Below are 18,049 nucleotides of genomic sequence, written 5' to 3' on the forward strand. Positions count from 1 at the left end.
CATCTAGTGAGTATATCAACAAAAGAAGAAAAATGTGCAACTCTTTCAAATAATGTAGTCCTCTTTATTTCAGTTTTTGACAAAATACCCAGAAAATTCAAAGCTCCTACGCTTTACAAAAATACGTTCTCTACAAATGTCCTCTGTAGTCTGTCCGGCCTAAACAAAACACAGTGTAGTGTAGAATATCCAGTAGCAGCCTCCTTTAACGATAAACCCAAACATTCTCTACATTAACGCTCCACCCATACAACACAAACATATAAATTAATCACAAGGTCTTAAATTAGCATTAGACAAATATACATGATTGTAGTTCATCCACAACAAAGAGGCAGATTCATTTACAAACATAGCTGTTTTTCAAGTGCTGGCGACAAAAAGCCTGAATACAACATTTCGTACGCTAATAAAAAAATGTGTTTTGGTCCACATAGAAAGATACAGTCCACACCAGAATGATAGAAAACAGCAGAGCGTTCAGCACGAGAAAAGGCAACTCAGTTTCTTCAAGCCAGAGTAACTTGACAGCGTCTATCTTCTCAAGCCAAAGTGCAATTGAGCATATGAAGAAGCACCTGCAGAGACAATAAAAGTTAGTTTGACAGCTATTTTACGGTCAAAAAACACAATAACTGGAAATATTAGGTGATAAAAGTTAGATTTCAGGCAAACCATTTCTAACTCACACAGTAATATACAGACAGTCTACATATATTTTAACAGTCTCCAAAAATGTGTATGTTTGTGTGTAGAGCTATATATGTAGCTGATATGTTTTCACTCTTTAAAAGAAAACTTAATTTAAATGGAAAGATCAAATCAGTCATCATTTATATAGTTTATTTGGTGTCCTATAAAAGCGTTTTGCTGATTTAAACCCCCTGAATGTTTGCATGTGTTGAGCTCACACTGAAAAGGTGACAAAACTATGTGCAGCAATGCGTACAAAAAAAATCTTATTTTCTCTTGATAACTGAGTGACAAAAGTTCTGCCCCTAAGATTTAATATTTGAAAAAAACAACAACAAACATTTGTTTTTCTTTTTAATTTGAGTAGAAGTGTTCTTTAAGCATATAATGGTTAAATGAGCTGATTTCTTGTTTACTAACTGCAAAAAAGTCTTCTACAAAGACTGGTATATAGTGTGTACATTTACTATGTAGTACTAATTGTGAGGCAGGAAACAGTGTGTGGTACCTGATGTCACGCTCCCCAGCCTCCTCTGCAGCGCCTCCAGTCTGGAGATGTAGTCAGTGAGCGCTCGGTCGGGGTCGTAGTTCTGCAGGTGGGAACAGGTGAGAGCTCCGTGGTCTCCAGGCGTGTGAAACCTGCACAACACACACACATCAACATTTCAGCAACAGAACTGACACATTCAGCACTCTGAACAGATCTAAATGTTGTTTTGGGTAAGCCTGAAGTCTAGAAGAATAACAAAACAAAGCAAAAAAGATGAATGTTAACTATGTATTGTGTATACTACTGATGTAACGGAAGTTACATCAGTAGTATTATTTATAATAGTATTATTTATTTTAAGTTATTTATTATGTATGTTGTAAAATGTACATATATATACATCATTTTATGTCATTAGAATTTGTGTGCAAAAAGGCAAAATGTAGTTGGTCAGACAAAGTTTAAAGTGTGATGATCATCATTTCTAGTATTCTATAGACTAATGGGGAAATTATTGTCACTGTAGGTTGATTAATAATGAAAGTTTTTGTTAGCTTTGTTGCACCTGTGCTGTGTGGAGGAGACAGCTGATCGCGGTGATTCACGTCCACTCCGCCCCCTGCCGCTGGAGCCTCCTCCTCCTCCACTTCCTCTCTCTCTGTACATCTCCACGCTGCCAGGGTGAAGATACGGTGAGTCTCTCACATCTGTACCTGAGAGAGAGAGATAAAAACTTACTAAGCAACACTTTTAAATGATACTCTCGAACACGTAGAAGCCAAAAAAAATTATAATTCGTTACCTAATAGCTGTCCTGCTCCGTTCTTGTTGACGCTGCAGGAGGTTGTGGAGTTCATCCCTGTCGCCTTGTGCCAACGCTTCACGAGGAAACGCATTCTGAGCAGAAAATACGAGTTTTACTTTGATAAAGCCAAATCTGTAATCTCTATCACTGCATATACATCTGCTGTTGAAAACAGAAAGCTTTTAATAAACACTGAGCTCGGGTTGTCTACCTGGAAAGGGCGATAGAGACTCGGACGGCAGAGCGGAAGCGCATCAGCCCCCGGCGGCGCTGGCTGAAGGACTCCAGGTTTGGGAGCGTAGGCCGGCCGCCCATCCTGGAGAGGAGCGACAGCGTGGCTTCCTCACACTCTTGGAAGCCGCCCAGCAGTAACAGCAGATACTTCTTCTGGTAGATCAGCGCTTTTCGGAAGCTTTCTGACCTCAAGTACTTCCCGTACATCCTCTGGTGGCGAAGGAAAGGAGAAAAATTATACAGTTACACAGAGGTCTTGCTTTTTTACAGTAGCATTGGTTTAGGGACCACAGTATGCAGAAATATTCAAATATAATAGTCAATAGTCATCTATCCATCTATCCATCCATCCATCCAGAGTTTTTTTGCCCACTTCCTACTTCAGCCTCTATAAGACAGTAATGTTGGCAAAATACATAGGTAGTGGAATACTGGAGTTTAAGAGGTTAACTGACTACAAACTCCCTATTTAAAGTGATTTACAGTGTTAGCTGTTTTTAGCTTTACCTTCAGTGCAGCATTGTCAGCTTCAGGTCCAGTTATCTCTCGCAGGGTGTCGGCTCTGATCTCCCCTCGGAGTCGGGCAACTTGGGCCTGAGCCAGAAGTAAAGCTTTCTCCAGACGGACCTTCTCTCTCGTCCAAGCCTCCTGCTCCTGGGAAAGAATCATACCAGCCGAGTCCGTCTTTGACGCTCCTCTCCTGCTGCTGAACTGCAGGACGAAATAAATAACAGAATTTAGTCTTCTGCATAAAGTGACAGGAGATAAAAAGTTATGGTCATATGTTTATATTTGACTATTATTTCCTGTCCTGTACTCACACTGTCCCCTGATCCCGGTCCAGCCTGCCGGTATCGTCGGAGCTCTTCTTCCAAGCGGAGCGTGTGGTTCCTCAGATCGTTCTTCTCTTCGGTCAGACGGCTGACGAAACCCGTCAGCTCGGCGTTCTGCCTCAGCAGCCGCTCCGTCAGCGAGTTGGAGGAAGTGGAGGAGCCTCCCGCCAGCAGGGAAACACTCTGCAGGAAACACATTGAGGAGTGTATGTTGTCATTTGAGGATCACAACAGTTTATAGATGTTCAGAAAAACATTGACTTAAGCTCATCTGCAAAGTGAGAATTCTTATTTTGACCAAAATCTGCCCACAAGTAGTGAAGTAAACAGTCTCTTCATTTTTTTTTGGCAAGAATTTAGTCTCCTTTATTTTGCTTCTATATATCATCCATTAAAAAACAGAAATATTCAATGTAGACATGAACGCATCACAAGAAAAACAGTTTCTGACCTCGGGGACAGAGGGTAGACCCGGGGATTGCTGAAGCATTGCGATGACCTCATCAACATTGGTCTGCACCCAGGATAACTCTTCACTGTCGACCTCTGCAGTCAGCCTGCACACATGTACAAATTACAAACGATGGGTTAATTTCCATATAAAGGCTATAATTAGACCAGTCCTGCATATCATGGAGAAAAGAGAGATGCACCGATCAATTGGCCAATCAGTCTCAGGTATAACCATAGCAACAGATTATTGTCATAGCCACACGCTTAGAACTAAAGCTTAGAACTAAATTGAAATCAATAGTTCAGACTTATTAAAACATTTTTGGGGGGGAATTAGGCAAGAAAATTATAATTGGTACATCTCTAATCATGCAAATGTAAGGATTCTGTTTCAGTCCAAGTGTTACTTTCTAAAGAAGTAAATTATGGAAAACCTGCAATTACCATTTTTGGCCACTTGGGGGCAGCAGAACAAGCTGTAAATATTACTCGCTGATATAGCACTTGTTATGTGATCTGTAGTTCATTTAAAAAATTTTATTAAAGCCGCTTTAATTACCTGCCAGTAGTCTTGTTGGCCATGCTGCGGATCTTGGAGGAAACGAGATGGAGTCTGCCCAGGATCTTGTCGGCTGTGCGCCATGGACCGTGGTGCGGCCCGCTGCTGTGACCTGCTGGAGAGACGTCCAGGTGGGGGGACGTGGGGGAGCTCGCCGACTGTCCACTCTTCTGCTGGAACACCCAGTCTTTGGTGCGGTCAGTAGACTGTTAAGAAAATAACAACACAGCTTTAAATAGACTGTCTGAATAAAATAAAAGCACTATTTAAAAACTCCTACAACGTCAAGATTTGTTAAGAGTGTGGGACTAATTACTCACACTGTGGCCATCGGCCTGCAGAGGTCCGCTCCCCTCCCTCCCTCCTCTCTGCTCTGCTAACTGCTTCAACCTGTCCTCCAGTCTCTCCTTCTCTTCTTCTAGACTCTTCCTCCTCTCCATCTCTCTCTCCAGCTGCTCCTGGGCCTCAGACATTTGTGATTCAAGCCTCCTCAGCTGAGCCTGAGACTCGAGCAGCGCCTCCTGGTCCCGTCTCGACCTCTGAGTCCCCAAAGTCAGCTCCTCCTCTCTTCGTACCACCTCGAGCTTCTGGGCCTCCACCTGACTGAGGAGGTGCACCACCTGGAGGAGAGATATGAGGAAATATACAGACTTAAGATAAAAAATAATTTTACTGCTGAAGGTTTTGACATTTTGACAATGATGTTATTAATCAACCTTTATACTTCAAATTCAGTAGAAAACATCTCACCTGTGCATGTTTGTCATCCAGCTCCCTCTGCAGTCTTTCCAGCAGACTCCCTTCTCCCTCCAGAGCCCTCCCGTCTTCTTCGACCTGCTGCTCACTGGAGGAACCGCGGTCTGAGGACACACCCGTCCGTAGCTCCCGCTCCCTCCCCAGTGCAGTGCTCATCTCCAGGGCCTTTGCCCGCTCCGTCTCCAGCTGGACCTGGAGCTCCTGGAGGCGCCTGTGGAGGCTGAGATGCTCCTGTTCAGCCTGCTGGGAGAGCTGAGAGGAGGCCTGGCGCTCCTGTTCCAGGGTCAGGGTCAGCTGGGCCACACGGCCCTTCTGCTCCTCCAGAGAGAGGTGCAGGTCCTTATAAGACAAAGGAAATATTAAGTACTAGATATTAATAGTGATAATAAATATTAAGTACAAAGTACTTTAGAAAATTAAAGATTAAAAAACAAAGATAATAAAAATAACAAAAAATAAAAATGAACTATAAGAGAGATAGCAATAGTGACACTAAAATACTGGAATAAATAAAATAAAAAATAACATAAATAAAATAAAATAATAATTTAAAAAAGAAATTAAAAGTAAATATATGTATATATAAGAAGATTAAGAACATGTTTCCATAATACCATAGTTTTTCTAAAAGGAAAGGTAAAATACAGTATAACTAAATAAAATGAAAAGTTGAGATGTTAAAAAGTAACTACTGAAGTGCCTTACTGTGACAATTTTAAATGTTTTACCAATGCAAATACCTCAGTAATTACTGTATTCAATGTCTGTTGAACAAATTCAACTCAACTATTTGCTTATTTATTTACATGTTTGATGGGGCAAGATTGATAAATATTGTTACATAAGTAGAATAACAAATTCAACAGATGTAATGTATATAGAATATCTAGTTGAAGCTTATTTGTAGCCCCAATCTCTGATTAGGCTTTTAAAGTCATGTTAAAAACTCCAACATACAAAAATAACCCGTCTAAAGGTTCTTACCTCAAGTTCTTCTCGTTTACTCTCCTCGTTTCTCCCAGTTCGACACTTCTCCTTCTCCACGGCCCACTGAAGATCCCTGCTCCTCTTCCTCTCCTCTGTCAGCTGGTCGTTCAGTGCGTCGACCTGAACGGCCTTCTGTGAAACCTCTGCCCTGTTGACAGAGATCATATTTCAATTCATCCTTCAAATTAAACAGTCGTGACTGGATCCAAAGGCAAACTATAGAAAGGTTGAAGAGTTGGGTATAAGGTTATTCAAGTTTCAAGTTAAATAAAGGCCTTAGCACTTTGTTCTTTTCTTTCCACATATTTCCTATCCAATAGCTCGCTGTAAACACAGGACAAACCCATGTGTGTTGGTTACACGTCTGTGAACAGACATCATGTCTAACCTGATTGTGTCCAGCTCTTTGAGGTGTTTGTGCTGAGCCTTGAGCGTTGTCTCCAGCTCCAGTTTAGTCTGAGAGAGCTCACTCTTCAGCTCCTCCACCAGCAGCCTGTCGGCCTCTGCTGCTCCATCAGCTCCTCCTCCCTCCCTCTGCTCCTTCACTCCCCTTTCAACGGCCAATGACACGGCAGGCTGCACACCTGAAGGACCAGGATCACAGAACATAAATATCATGATGTCTTCTCACTCAAAGCAGGTTAAAAAAACACATTACACCAGTGAGTAAATATGAAAATGTTTGAAAGAACATCACCAGCAGAGTGGAATTAGTTTTACTAGTTTAACTGGTTCACCTTGATGAAGTTGCTCCAGTTGACCACGGAGCTGATGAATCTCAGAGATGAGACTGGACCTGTCCGCAGTGTGGAGCGAACCCATCGCCTCTCTGTGCTGGGCGTCCTGGATCAGGATCACAAATACAACATTTGGTTACTGAGCAGCACAAATTATAATCTAAGGAAAGGAGGAGGTTGTTTCTGTCCAATAACATGGAGATTTTGGTGTTTTGACACTGAAATAATGTTGAATCAATCATTGATAAGTGCTCAAAAGCAAAGACAGGACCATTCAGATAAGTCACATAGATCTCACTTTTCAACTTCATATGTGTGGTGTAAACCCCTATCTGGAGTAAAAACGATTAATCATCTTCAATAATTATTTGTTAAAAAGAGACAAAAAAAAAAAGTCAGTGCCAGACATAAAGTAATTGATAGATCGTTTGTTGTTCTTATGTTTTTTTATTATCCTCCTGATTTTTAAATCTTTTATTATGAAGCATTGTGCAACTATTTTTTTTAAAGTTCTATATTTATTATTTTTTTTATTATAAATAAATACTATACTATACTATACTATACCTACTTACTATTACTAAAAGAAAAAACTGACTGGTTAATATATTTTCTAATAAATGCATTAGCATCTATGCCAGTGCTGGGTTTTAACAATAATAAACACATGAAGAGCACACTTTTAGACCTTATGTAAATCTATGCAGTAAAAAGTAATTTTCCACCAGCTACTGTGCATTAACTTTGCATTTAATCTCTGTAAACAGATAATTGCATTTGAAAGGAGAATCTTAAGGCAAGTGGAAAACATTTGAGGTGGAACCACAGAAATACTGTACTATACTTGTAAGATCGATAGCTGATGGGTTCTGAGATTGCCGTCCAGTTAAAATGCTCCAGAATTCAGAGCCAGATAACAGATTCAGTTGTTCTTACTGACCTGTTCAGCCAGTCTGCGCTCCAGCTGATTGAGGTGGATGATGGCGTCGCTGGTGTCCAGCAGGTCCAGCTGGCTGTAGAGGGCGCTCTTCAGCACGCTGCGCTCCCTCATAAACACCTGCCGCACCGCGTCCAGCAGCTCCACACGCCAGTCCGCACCGCCAGACGCATCTCCTCTGTGCGCCTGCATCTGGCTGATGAGTCCTTTGAGAGACTCCACAGTCGCCAGCAGGGCGTCTCTCTCCTTCAACCAGCCCGGGATGTTGAACTGGCCGCCTGGGTCGCCTTCGGTGAGAGGAAGCTCCGACAGAGAGAGAACCTGCATGCCCTCCTGGTGCACCTCACGGAGCAATGTCTAAATACAAAAAAACACACACACAGAACTGTTGTTAGGATAACCATCATTATTTTCTAATTCTGCAAAGCATTGAACAACACATGACAATACATGAAACACACGAGAGCCTCCGCAGGGACACGCAGGCTCCGGAGGACGAGTGTAAAGCTCTCAAGGCAGTCATCGACAAGCAGCGATCCACAGAGCTGAGGGCACAAATCCTTACTACATACTGGGTTGAATGATTAAAATCCAGCTTTGCAGAACGTGTGTCGTGGTCTACACATAAAAACACACGATTTCCCTTCAGATCACAGACAACATGATCTCCCTGCACCTCACAGAGCTAAATCAACCATCAACTTCACAAAATCTTGCATTTACTTATTTTAATAGAGCCTTTAAGATAGAAAGACTGTATTTTGTGTGAATAGCTACATTTTCACCACTATAATAATTGAAATTGAGCTTTAGGACAATGTTTGTAATAAACATTGAAGGTGGTACCTTGATCCGGTCAGGCAGTGGATCATCAGTCTCTCTCCTGGCGCCCTCTGGAGTCGTCCTGAACTCCTGCTGCAAGCTTGGGAAGTCAAATCCAGTACGCTGGCTGTAATCTGAGCTGCTGTCTGCAATAGGACAAACATTTCCTTTAAAAGAAAATTCTAATACATTATAAACAACAACAGTCATATGAACTTAAAGGACAGGTTTTGGTTTCTTTAGATGTCAGTTGATATATAATGTTGTAGTGCTGTACATGGAAATAGGATTTAAAAAAAAAACGTTTTTCTTCAGCATTAAAATGATTACAAATACTAATGGAGATGTGTGAAACGAACACCAGCAGCCATGAGAAACTATTTTAAGCGTTGGAGGAAAACTGAGGCAGAAATAAGAATAGCTGAGCAGACGACCCTCTCAGGACTGTGTTCCTTAAAACAGTCAGGTTATTCCTGTAAATTGTCTATTCAAGCAAAACCTGAAAACACACGAAGAATACTGGCGTAAAAACACTTAATCATAGTCAGATTTTCTTAAGTTGTAGTCAGCGTAAAGTTAAGGTGATTAAGTCGGGTTTTCTCCTGCATTATAGACAAATGAACTAATAACATTAATTCTTCGTTAGGTGTGATTGAGCCGTTTGTTTCTTACCACTTGTGTAGCCGTCTTTGAACTGTGATGTAGGACGGTCTTGTCTTGATGAAGGGGCCTAGAAAAGATTAAACATGCATTAGATCCTTTTTTTAATGTCTTATTCAAACCGATAATAATAACAAGTACAAGTACATGATCACTAGTATGTAACACCCTCAAAACATTAAACTACTATAGTACCATCTTCACTCTTTATAAACACTGACCTAGCACCAGTTCCATAACTGTGCTGTGTACCATATCAATACTTTACTAGCAGCGCACAATGAGCATGGTCAGAAAGACTGTACATCTGTCATTAATAATAATAGTATTAAAGAGAGTACTGGGCCCTAGGACAGTTGTTGAATCATGCTGGTTCAAAAAATATATATACAATTTTCCTTGAATGGTATAGGATAGGCAAAAATAAGCCATGCGCTTTAGCCTATGCCTTTTTCCAGTTTTTAATTGTGATTTTAAAATTTGATTTTAAAGATTGGAATTTAAGATTTGTGTTCTTTCGTAAAAATTGTGTTCTAAGTAAATTTTTGTTCAAGATGTACAGTGTATAGCCGAAAATAAAGATAATTCATTAAAAGATCATTCATTCAAATAATGTGAATATATTTCTTAAATTGATATCATCAGACTACTACACACTTTCTGCAAAGCTGGATTTTAATCATTTAACCCGTCTTATTCATTTGAATAGAAAGAAAAAATCTTATCTTTAATAAGGTTTACTAAAACAATAAAATTATTGCTTCTGACTAGATTAGATTCACTGAAATGTAATGACTAAAAAATAATAAAATATCAACACTTCCATTGACTAAAATAGTTACTGTGACTATGATAAGACTAAAATGCGTTTTAGTCAACTATACTTGACAAAAAAAAAGATGAGGTTGACTAAAAATTATTTTAAAAAACTAAGACATTTAACACAAGATTAAGATGAAAATACAAATTTGCAGACAAAATAAACACTAAATCCAGCATCATACATTATTATATAATTCCCTGTAAGCATAAAATGATAAAGTAGGTTTATACAGGTACATCAGAATATCATGGAAAAGTAAATTTCCAGTAGTTCAAGTCAAATACCCAACCAAGTATTGAGTGCATATAGATGGACATACTTTTCCGAGGCCAACATTTCCACATTAAACATACTTTTTGAAATTGGTCTTATGTAATATTAACATTTTTTGAGACACTGAATTTTAGGTCTTCATTAAATGTAAACAATAATCATTATAATTTGAATAAATGAAATCAATTAAGACATGAAATGTTTCATTTTGTGTGTGATGGAGCTATATAATGTGTTATTTCAACTTTTTGAATTGAATTACTGACATAACTAAACTTTTTATGATATTCTAATTTATTGAGATGCACTTGTATATTTGTATAGAAGAGTATACTATGGCGATAAGTGTATATAATAGAGAATTAGTGTGTAGTATTGATTTGTGCCCTCACCTCTGTGGAGCGCAGCTTGTCGATGACGGCCTTGAGAGCTTTACACTCGTCCTCCAAAGCCTGCGTGTCCCTGCGGAGGCTCTCGCTCTCTGAAATATGCCGAGCCTCCATGTCCAGGATCTCTGCAGCGTGGAGCTCCTGCATCTGTATAATCTTCTCCTCAAACTCTCCGATTACCTCCTCCACCTCGTCTTTGGTTGCAGACTCGCTTTCCGGTGCAAGGTCGGACATTCGGAGCGGCTCGGTCTGCGTGAACGAGTGGCTTACAGCCACCTGCTGCTGCTGCTGCTGCTGCTGCTGCTGCTGCTCGGAGCTGCTGTTCAGCCGAGATTTGTTGGAGGACTGGCTGGAAGTGGAAGAGTTTTTCCTGGAGACCAATGGTTTATCTTTGGCACTGCTTCCTTTACCGGCCGGCTGTTTGCCTCCCTTCCTTTTAGGCTGGGTGGTCGAGGAGGAAGAAGCAGAGGAGACGGGCTGAGGAGACGGAGAGGGAGACGGAGACGGAGACGGAGAAGTAGGAGATATAGGATCAGAATCAACTCTCTTCATCAAGGCTGATCGCACCTCCTGGAGCTCCTCTTTGAGTTTAGAAATGGAGAGTTCACGGACGTGGAGCTCATTCTGCAGTTTCTCATTGTGCTGCCTGTAGCTGCTGAGCTCTTCTTTGGTGGCGTCCACATTCTTTCTCACCCCCTGGAGCTCCTCTTTAAGTTGAGAAATGGAAACTTCACGGACTTTGACGTCCTCCTGGAGTTTCTCGTTACGCTGCCTGTAGCTGTCGAGTTCTTCTTTGGTGGAAGCCGCATCGTCTCTGACCTCCTGGAGCTCCTGGAGAAGATCCGTCCTGTCGGCTCGGTCTTCTTCAGCTTGCACCTGAAGGACGATTGGAGAAGTTGTCAAATACTACACATACAGCCAAGTATTAATGTTAATTAGTGTTTATACTTTATTATATTTTTTACTTGTTTATTTGCTAATACCTCTTATATTTCTATTTTATTCTGCTGTTTACCATTTATTGTTTGTTTTTTTTGCTAAAAATTAAGTTGACTTACCTTAAAAAGTTCTCCTTTAAGTTGAGCGATGGTCATTTCCCGCTCCTTTAAAGACACACAATTGTATTTTGATTACAATTTTGTATAAATAAAAACCTACACATGCATTCAAGTATATCATTAGTGAACTAATATTTTACTTCAGTAAAAAAAAAAAGTAAAATTCACTTTAGATGAAACACACTAAAAAGAATAGTTTAATATTTTGCAAAATACAGTTCTTTGCTTTCTGGCCTTGATATTCTCATTTACATCTTGGCAAGAAAGCAAATCCTTTAAATATCAGTTACACAAGCATGAATCTACCCACAGCAAAAGTTTAAATTTTCAATTACAGTGTAAAATGACAATTTTTAATACTTTTACTTACAAAAACTATAAAATAAACTTGAATAAACATACACCAACCACTGCATTAGGTACATTTGTACGATCTAATGTGATCACATACAACGGCTTGGCTATAAGTTTCGCCTTTACAAAGAAAATAATGCTGTAATCACATAAGAGGTATTTATTTATATACATGTTTATTAGTGTGATTGTAGTTTGCAGTGGTGTCAAACTGGACTGCATTATATTTAGAGGTGTTTCTCATAATAAAGCCACCGAATGTACATACATGAGAGAGGGCCAGATATTAGAAACAACTATCAATATACTTCCAGAAGTACAAGAGCACGAAAAAAATTACAATATCAATAATAAACCTAAGTGGAACTATAGGCTTTCTGACAGTGTCAATAATGTAAAAAATAACAAGGGGGTAAAAGTAGAAATAATTACATTGTACAGGTCAACCTAATAAAAGTTGCCAGTGAATGTTTGTTTTTTGCAGTACTGAGGTCTCTACTCTACTCTACTATGAATGTCACTGAACTCAAAACCTAGCAAAGGGTATTATTGTAAATATGTATCATTGATGTCCGTCTCTGTACCTGCAGCAGCTCCTGGAGCTTCTCTAAGCTCTCCCTGCTGCTGCTCAGCTCCTCTTTGGTGGCAGCTGCCTCATTCTGAGCCTCCTTCAACTCCTGCTGAAGCTCTGACACCTTTGTGTCCTCACGGCCTCCAGATGAAACCTGAAGATGTAAAGTTTACATATTAGACAAGAAAAGTCTTAGTTTATGGAAATGTAAAGTGTATAGTATGAAGTACTTGTTCACACCGTTTGAAGTTGGTCCTGTAGTCTCTCTATTGTAACAGTTTTGTCCTAGAAAGAAAAGCAAACACTCGTCAGCCTCTGCAAACATTAGAAAACTCACTCGAGAAGTCTAAACACTAAGAGGCAGTTACACACCTGGAGCTCCTCCTGCAGTCTGCTGCAGCTCTGTTTGTAGCTGCTGAGCTGCTCTTGGGTGGCCGTGACCTCATCTCTGACCTCCTGCAACTCCTGGAGAAGCTCTGACACAGAAGCCGGCCGCTCATCAGCAGAGGACACCTGATGAAAAAAAGGAGGAAGAGATTCAAACTCATGAGAGATATGTGGAGCACAATACACAACCTGAGACCTAATTACAATGACTTGACTAGGTTATTTACTGGTTAACCATTGGGTACAGAGATAGTTCAAAAACATGCTCAGAAATAGATTAAATTGGAGCATACGCATTGGCAAAACAAGACAAATTGCATGTTTAAAAGCTCCAATCTGAAGATCTTAATTTCACTGCACCTATGGAGTTAAGTGGTTTGTTTTTGCATCTCACAGTCACTTTCACTTGTTTTTGAAGTTTCAATGCTTGTAGTCGGCTATAGTAAACGGCTCACTTCCAACACCAGCAAAGACTACGCTCCCACAATTCAAACCCAGACTCAAAACTCACCTGTTCAAATTAGCGTACTCCGTATGATTGAACCGCACTTCCTTAGTTTGTTTTGTTTTATTTCTTGTGTCTTGTTTTCATTTGCTGTTTTGTCTTGTTCAAACTATTGTACAGGGTCCTTAAGTGTTAGAAAGGCACTTATAAATTAAATGTACTATTATTATTATTATTATTTAATTGATTTAAAGAGGGACTCCAAATTTAAAACCCCTTGTCATTTTTTGTTTTACTTGGGCTGGTGCAAAATGCTAAACTACTTGCTTGAACCACAAGATTTGGAAAAATGTAATAGAATAATAATAATAATAATAAAAAAATGAAACCTTCTTAAATGTAGTATTGAAGGTGTTTCTTTATTTGATAAGTTATAAGTATTTGATTCTTGCCATTTTTTGGTGATTTCTTAATATTTAAATTACCTCTATTGTACATGTTTGGGGTAAAAGCTTCAGATAAATAAATGTATAGTTTAGGACTTGTTGGCCAAACTCTTACCCCTAAGGTTGTCCTCTGTGTCCTGGTCTTCATCTGGCCGAGCAGATCCATGAGCACGGCCAGCCTCCTCTCGTACTCCAGCACCTCCTCCTCAGAGCTGGACAGCAGCTGCTTCTGGAGCTCCTGGTCTTTCTGCATCCCGTTGAGTCCAACTTCCAGCTCCCGGAGCCTCTGAGTCAGATGGACCACCTTCCCTGTGGGAGCTTGTCTCGCTTGACCAATTCCACTGAAATCCATTTTGGGGATACCAAAGTCACCAAAGTCGTAGACGTGCGGCTCCACATTTGGCTCCGCGTGTGTCTCGGCTTGTCTCTGCTGGTCCTGGTTTTCTTTGGATCCTTGTGTCTGCTGCTGCTGGAAGGCCTCCAGCGTGGCCTGGCTGACGAGCGCCGCGGCCAGCTTCTCCCTCAGCGTTTCCTCCAGGTTAGAGACCCTCTGCTGGAGACCATCTGCATAGCTTTGTGTTTGCTCCAGAAGGAGGCGACAGCGGCTGATTTCAGAGTCCTTCTCCCCGACCACGTCCTCCAGCTCCTGAATGCGCAGGTCCAACTCTTCCACTCTGGATGTTGCGCTCTGCTCTAAAGCTTGTACTTGGGCCTGCATGACTACAAGACCTGCAGTTTTCTCTCTGAGAGCGTCTTCAAGCTCGCCCTCTGAGCTCTGCAGTTTCTCCGTCTCAGCTAAAGCTTCTGCGCTCTCTTTCAGGCGCAGGTACGTCTCCAAAAGCTTACAGTGCTCCGCTTTGAGTGAACTGAACTCTTTGGTGGCCAGGTCCGTCCTCTGCTTCATTTCATCATATTCTTCTTTACTTGGCTGCCACACGGCGCCCTCCGGCTCAGCCTTGGTGTCCTCGTCTTCCTCTGTGGCCTGCTTCTGCTCGATATTGGCCAGCTCCTGCTGAAGTCTATCGATGACTGCGTTCAGTTGGTCGAGCTCCTCCTCGTTGTTCCTCTTCAATCGTTCCTGTTCGCTCCGCAGGCACTCCACCTGGGACTCCAGATCTTTAATCAGCTCATCCCGCCCATCAATTTCCTACAGAGGAATATACAGATGTTAAGGATAAGAATGTCAGATTTGAGGAGTCCATTGCTATCCCGCTTTTCTAGTAAACCTCTGAGTCTCTGTTGTGCTTACAGATTCTTTGAGCCCCAAATGATGTAGTTTTTCTTGGCATTTGTTAAAAAGTTCTGAAATTGATCAGAGTGTAAAAACGTAAGACTCAGAGGTTTATTTAACCACCTCAAATGAGCAAATGATCACCTCACAACAGACGATGGTGCTGTGGAACTACTTACCGAGTCAAAACAAGCAAAAACAACCCAACAAAACAACGAAAAGATGGAGCAAACGAAAATAAAAAGAATGCAGAAAACACACACAGTGATTCACAACCACGGAGCGATGCATATTCGAAATAGACTTTTAATTCTATTTCGTATACGCATGTTGCGTTACCTTGTTATCAGAGGCTGTTTCCATGTGTTGAAGCTTAGTGATCTGTTCATTAAGAAGTGCTATTTCTCTGTCCTTCTCCTCCATCACCTTCAAAAGTCAGAGTTTATAATGTGATGGCTATTAATAAACACGCAAAAGTCCACAGTCAGAGTCAGCCTCCTGGTGGACTACTGAAAGTAGCAGTGAGTCGTCACACATGGCAGAATAACGGGCAAATAAACATGAAAATGAGCAAATAAATTAGCAATAGAGGAAATATCTTATTTAAAAACAAAGACACCTGAAGCTATTTATATCTCTGATAGCAGAAATATAAATGTTAAATGAACAAAATTGTGGTATGTGCAATACATTTGAAAAAAAAGTTAAATTTACAAGAGACAGGAGCAGTTCTCTTTCAAACATTTGCTCGGTACCTTACTCATGTTATCAGAGAACCAGGTTTTGCCTTTGTAACCAAAAGTTCTTGGTTGTTTTAATACGCCACACATTTTGTTGTTTCGTGCAGTTAAAGAACAAACTTTTCCGGCAATGTCACATAAATCTCACCAGTCAACAGATTGAAAGTCAAAAGCGGCCAGTGGTTTATGTTTTTCTCTTTAGTACAGTCGTTTGTAAATAGAAAACATAGGTTAATAATCTAATAACTGACAATACAAGTGTAAAGATCTCTTAACAAAATACAGTATGTGGCCAATTTCTGTCTCAAAATGATATCCACGCAGTTTTTAAGGAGCCAGTGTGGCTGCAGTTCACACACACAATCAAGCTCAACCACTTTTTCAATTTGATCTTATGTAAAGATGCTGTTAAAAAAAAGTTCTTGCAGCAGGAAGGCTTTTTACCTTGAGCATGCCGTCCCTGGTTTCTAGGTACTGCTGCTGGCTGCTGATCTCCTTCCTCTGGATCTCCAGCTGCATCTGAAGCTGCTGCACCTCCTCGCTCTTGTTCTCCAGCTCCTCTCTGAACTGCTCCAGCTGCTCTTCGAGGTTACAGATCTGAGCCGACAGATAAACATGAGGAGACGCTGCGAAATGACTAAAGATCTTACAACTCAGATTTTCCCTGCTTTATTTGTGTGATGCTAATTTTCTACTATTCCTGTAATTAAACAACAAATGCCGATATCAACAGTACTACAGCACTATTTTCCCCCCTGCATGACAAAGAAGCATATTTATACATTAATTATCTCCAGTTGCAACACTATTGAAAAACTTTGCAGTTATCCCCACACATTGACTCCAACCAATATCAGTATTGGGATTTGATAGAGTGGATATTTATTCTCTATTACACTATTGAATTGCAATACTTCACTTTGAAAAACCGTATGAAAGAGTTGTCAATTTGCCATCACACTCTTTGAAATTCTCTTATTACCTCTGAACTTAGTTAGTTTTGTAATTTGGGTTGTAGTTGATATTGCATTGTAGACTTTTTTTTAAAACATTGACATATGTTTACATAGAAATCTGCCATCCTACACCTGTTTGTGAGCCTACTTAGCCTACAATTCAAATACATTCCTTTGAAATATATTTATATTCGATGCAATGCAAATTTTATGCAAAACGAGCTCTGGTATCAGAATCAAGAGCAGTTTTTCTTCAAACACACAAAGTTTTCCTCCCAGTTGGATCTCCGACAGAAATATTATCCATTTTAATAAATCTGTGCTTTAAAAACCTTGGAGCACAAACTGAGCAGCACACTACCTCCTTCTCTTTGCGCTCCAGAGCTTCTCTCTCTGTCTGTAGCTGAGCCTCCAGCGTGGAGTGTTTTGCCTCTGTGATGGATGCATGCTGCTTCTTTTGTTCAACCTGCGACACATAAAACACACACGAAAAGAAACTATTTAGCTCAGCAGTTATTTACGACGCCCGCAGAAAGGCGTGAAGGAACAAAAAACTCTTGTGATCAAACAGACTTTCAAGCATGCAAACTCTAAACGCTCGCTGTCCATTTTTCTATCTTTTGGTGCAACTGGATGTCCGAGCCATTTGTCAGCAGATACATGAGCATTTCCTACACTGCTCTTTTTGTTCACTCACAACAGCCCTCCACGAACACTGGGGGGCAATCTTGACAGTTAGCTCATCGCCAACAACAAACTGCCGGCGCGGGCGGCTGAAGTAGACCCACCCACACATTGTTCTCCCTCTCCGTGTGTCCAACCCTTCTCCCATTCCTCCTCTAGCTGTCACATCATCTACATCCTCTCACACACACACACCCTCTGCCTGCTCCACAGCTATTGTTCAGACCGCTCTATCTCTCTTGCTGTCTCTGACTCAGTCTCCTGCACATCCCTCATCTCCCTCTTCCCCCCCTTCCCCCCCTCCCCGTCCTAACCTTCTCCAGGGACTCAGCGCTGGCCAGCAGGGCCTGCTCCAGCTCGCGGATGCGGCTCTCCAGCTTGTCAATCTCTTCGTCGCGCTCTCCCAACTCACGACGCAGCTGCTCTGAGCTGAGCAGCAGCTCACTGCACCAATCCGCCTTCTCCTTCAGCTGGGAGGTCAGCTGGTCCACCTGGTAGTGAGAGAGAGAGGAACGAAGGAAGCGCGAGAGAGAGAGAGAGAGAGAGAGAGAGAGAGAGAGAGAGAGAGAGAGAGAGAGAGAGAGAGAGAGAGAGAGAGAGAGAGAGAGAGAGAGAGAGAGCGAGAAAGAGAGGGGTTTGTTTAATGAGAATGGCTCTCAGATTGCCACTCGCTACAGCATAGCTGGTACATGAACAGCTAGCTGCGAGGTCAGCTGATCCACCTGA

At 41.1% G+C, this 18,049-nt stretch overlaps 1 protein-coding gene across 2 annotated transcripts in view; it reads right to left on the reverse strand.

Moving 5' to 3' along the window:
* Nucleotides 1-52: 52 nt before the first annotated feature.
* akap9 (A kinase (PRKA) anchor protein 9) overlaps nt 53-18,049 on the reverse strand; it is an 88,405-nt gene continuing 70,408 nt past the window's right edge. The window contains exons 28-54 of one of the 2 annotated variants that reach the window (XM_059349346.1): nt 17,638-17,814; nt 17,001-17,105; nt 16,128-16,280; nt 15,283-15,369; nt 13,828-14,859; nt 12,807-12,947; nt 12,675-12,719; nt 12,448-12,588; nt 11,510-11,554; nt 10,455-11,327; nt 8,979-9,036; nt 8,331-8,452; nt 7,488-7,841; nt 6,548-6,653; nt 6,199-6,394; nt 5,808-5,958; nt 4,818-5,162; nt 4,388-4,687; nt 4,068-4,273; nt 3,507-3,612; nt 3,044-3,238; nt 2,730-2,933; nt 2,200-2,432; nt 1,986-2,080; nt 1,749-1,896; nt 1,202-1,332; nt 53-578 (exon numbers count right to left, since the gene is read on the reverse strand). In XM_059349346.1, the coding sequence (XP_059205329.1) occupies nt 535-578; nt 1,202-1,332; nt 1,749-1,896; nt 1,986-2,080; nt 2,200-2,432; nt 2,730-2,933; nt 3,044-3,238; nt 3,507-3,612; nt 4,068-4,273; nt 4,388-4,687; nt 4,818-5,162; nt 5,808-5,958; nt 6,199-6,394; nt 6,548-6,653; nt 7,488-7,841; nt 8,331-8,452; nt 8,979-9,036; nt 10,455-11,327; nt 11,510-11,554; nt 12,448-12,588; nt 12,675-12,719; nt 12,807-12,947; nt 13,828-14,859; nt 15,283-15,369; nt 16,128-16,280; nt 17,001-17,105; nt 17,638-17,814 (5,793 nt within the window). In that variant the 3' untranslated portion in view covers nt 53-534. The remainder of the gene's footprint in view (nt 579-1,201; nt 1,333-1,748; nt 1,897-1,985; nt 2,081-2,199; nt 2,433-2,729; nt 2,934-3,043; nt 3,239-3,506; nt 3,613-4,067; nt 4,274-4,387; nt 4,688-4,817; nt 5,163-5,807; nt 5,959-6,198; nt 6,395-6,547; nt 6,654-7,487; nt 7,842-8,330; nt 8,453-8,978; nt 9,037-10,454; nt 11,328-11,509; nt 11,555-12,447; nt 12,589-12,674; nt 12,720-12,806; nt 12,948-13,827; nt 14,860-15,282; nt 15,370-16,127; nt 16,281-17,000; nt 17,106-17,637; nt 17,815-18,049) is intronic. The other variant, XM_059349347.1, reaches the window with a different exon arrangement.

This window comes from Centropristis striata, chromosome 14 (assembly GCF_030273125.1).
Source record: "Centropristis striata isolate RG_2023a ecotype Rhode Island chromosome 14, C.striata_1.0, whole genome shotgun sequence".
Taxonomy (NCBI): Eukaryota; Metazoa; Chordata; class Actinopteri; order Perciformes; family Serranidae; genus Centropristis; species Centropristis striata.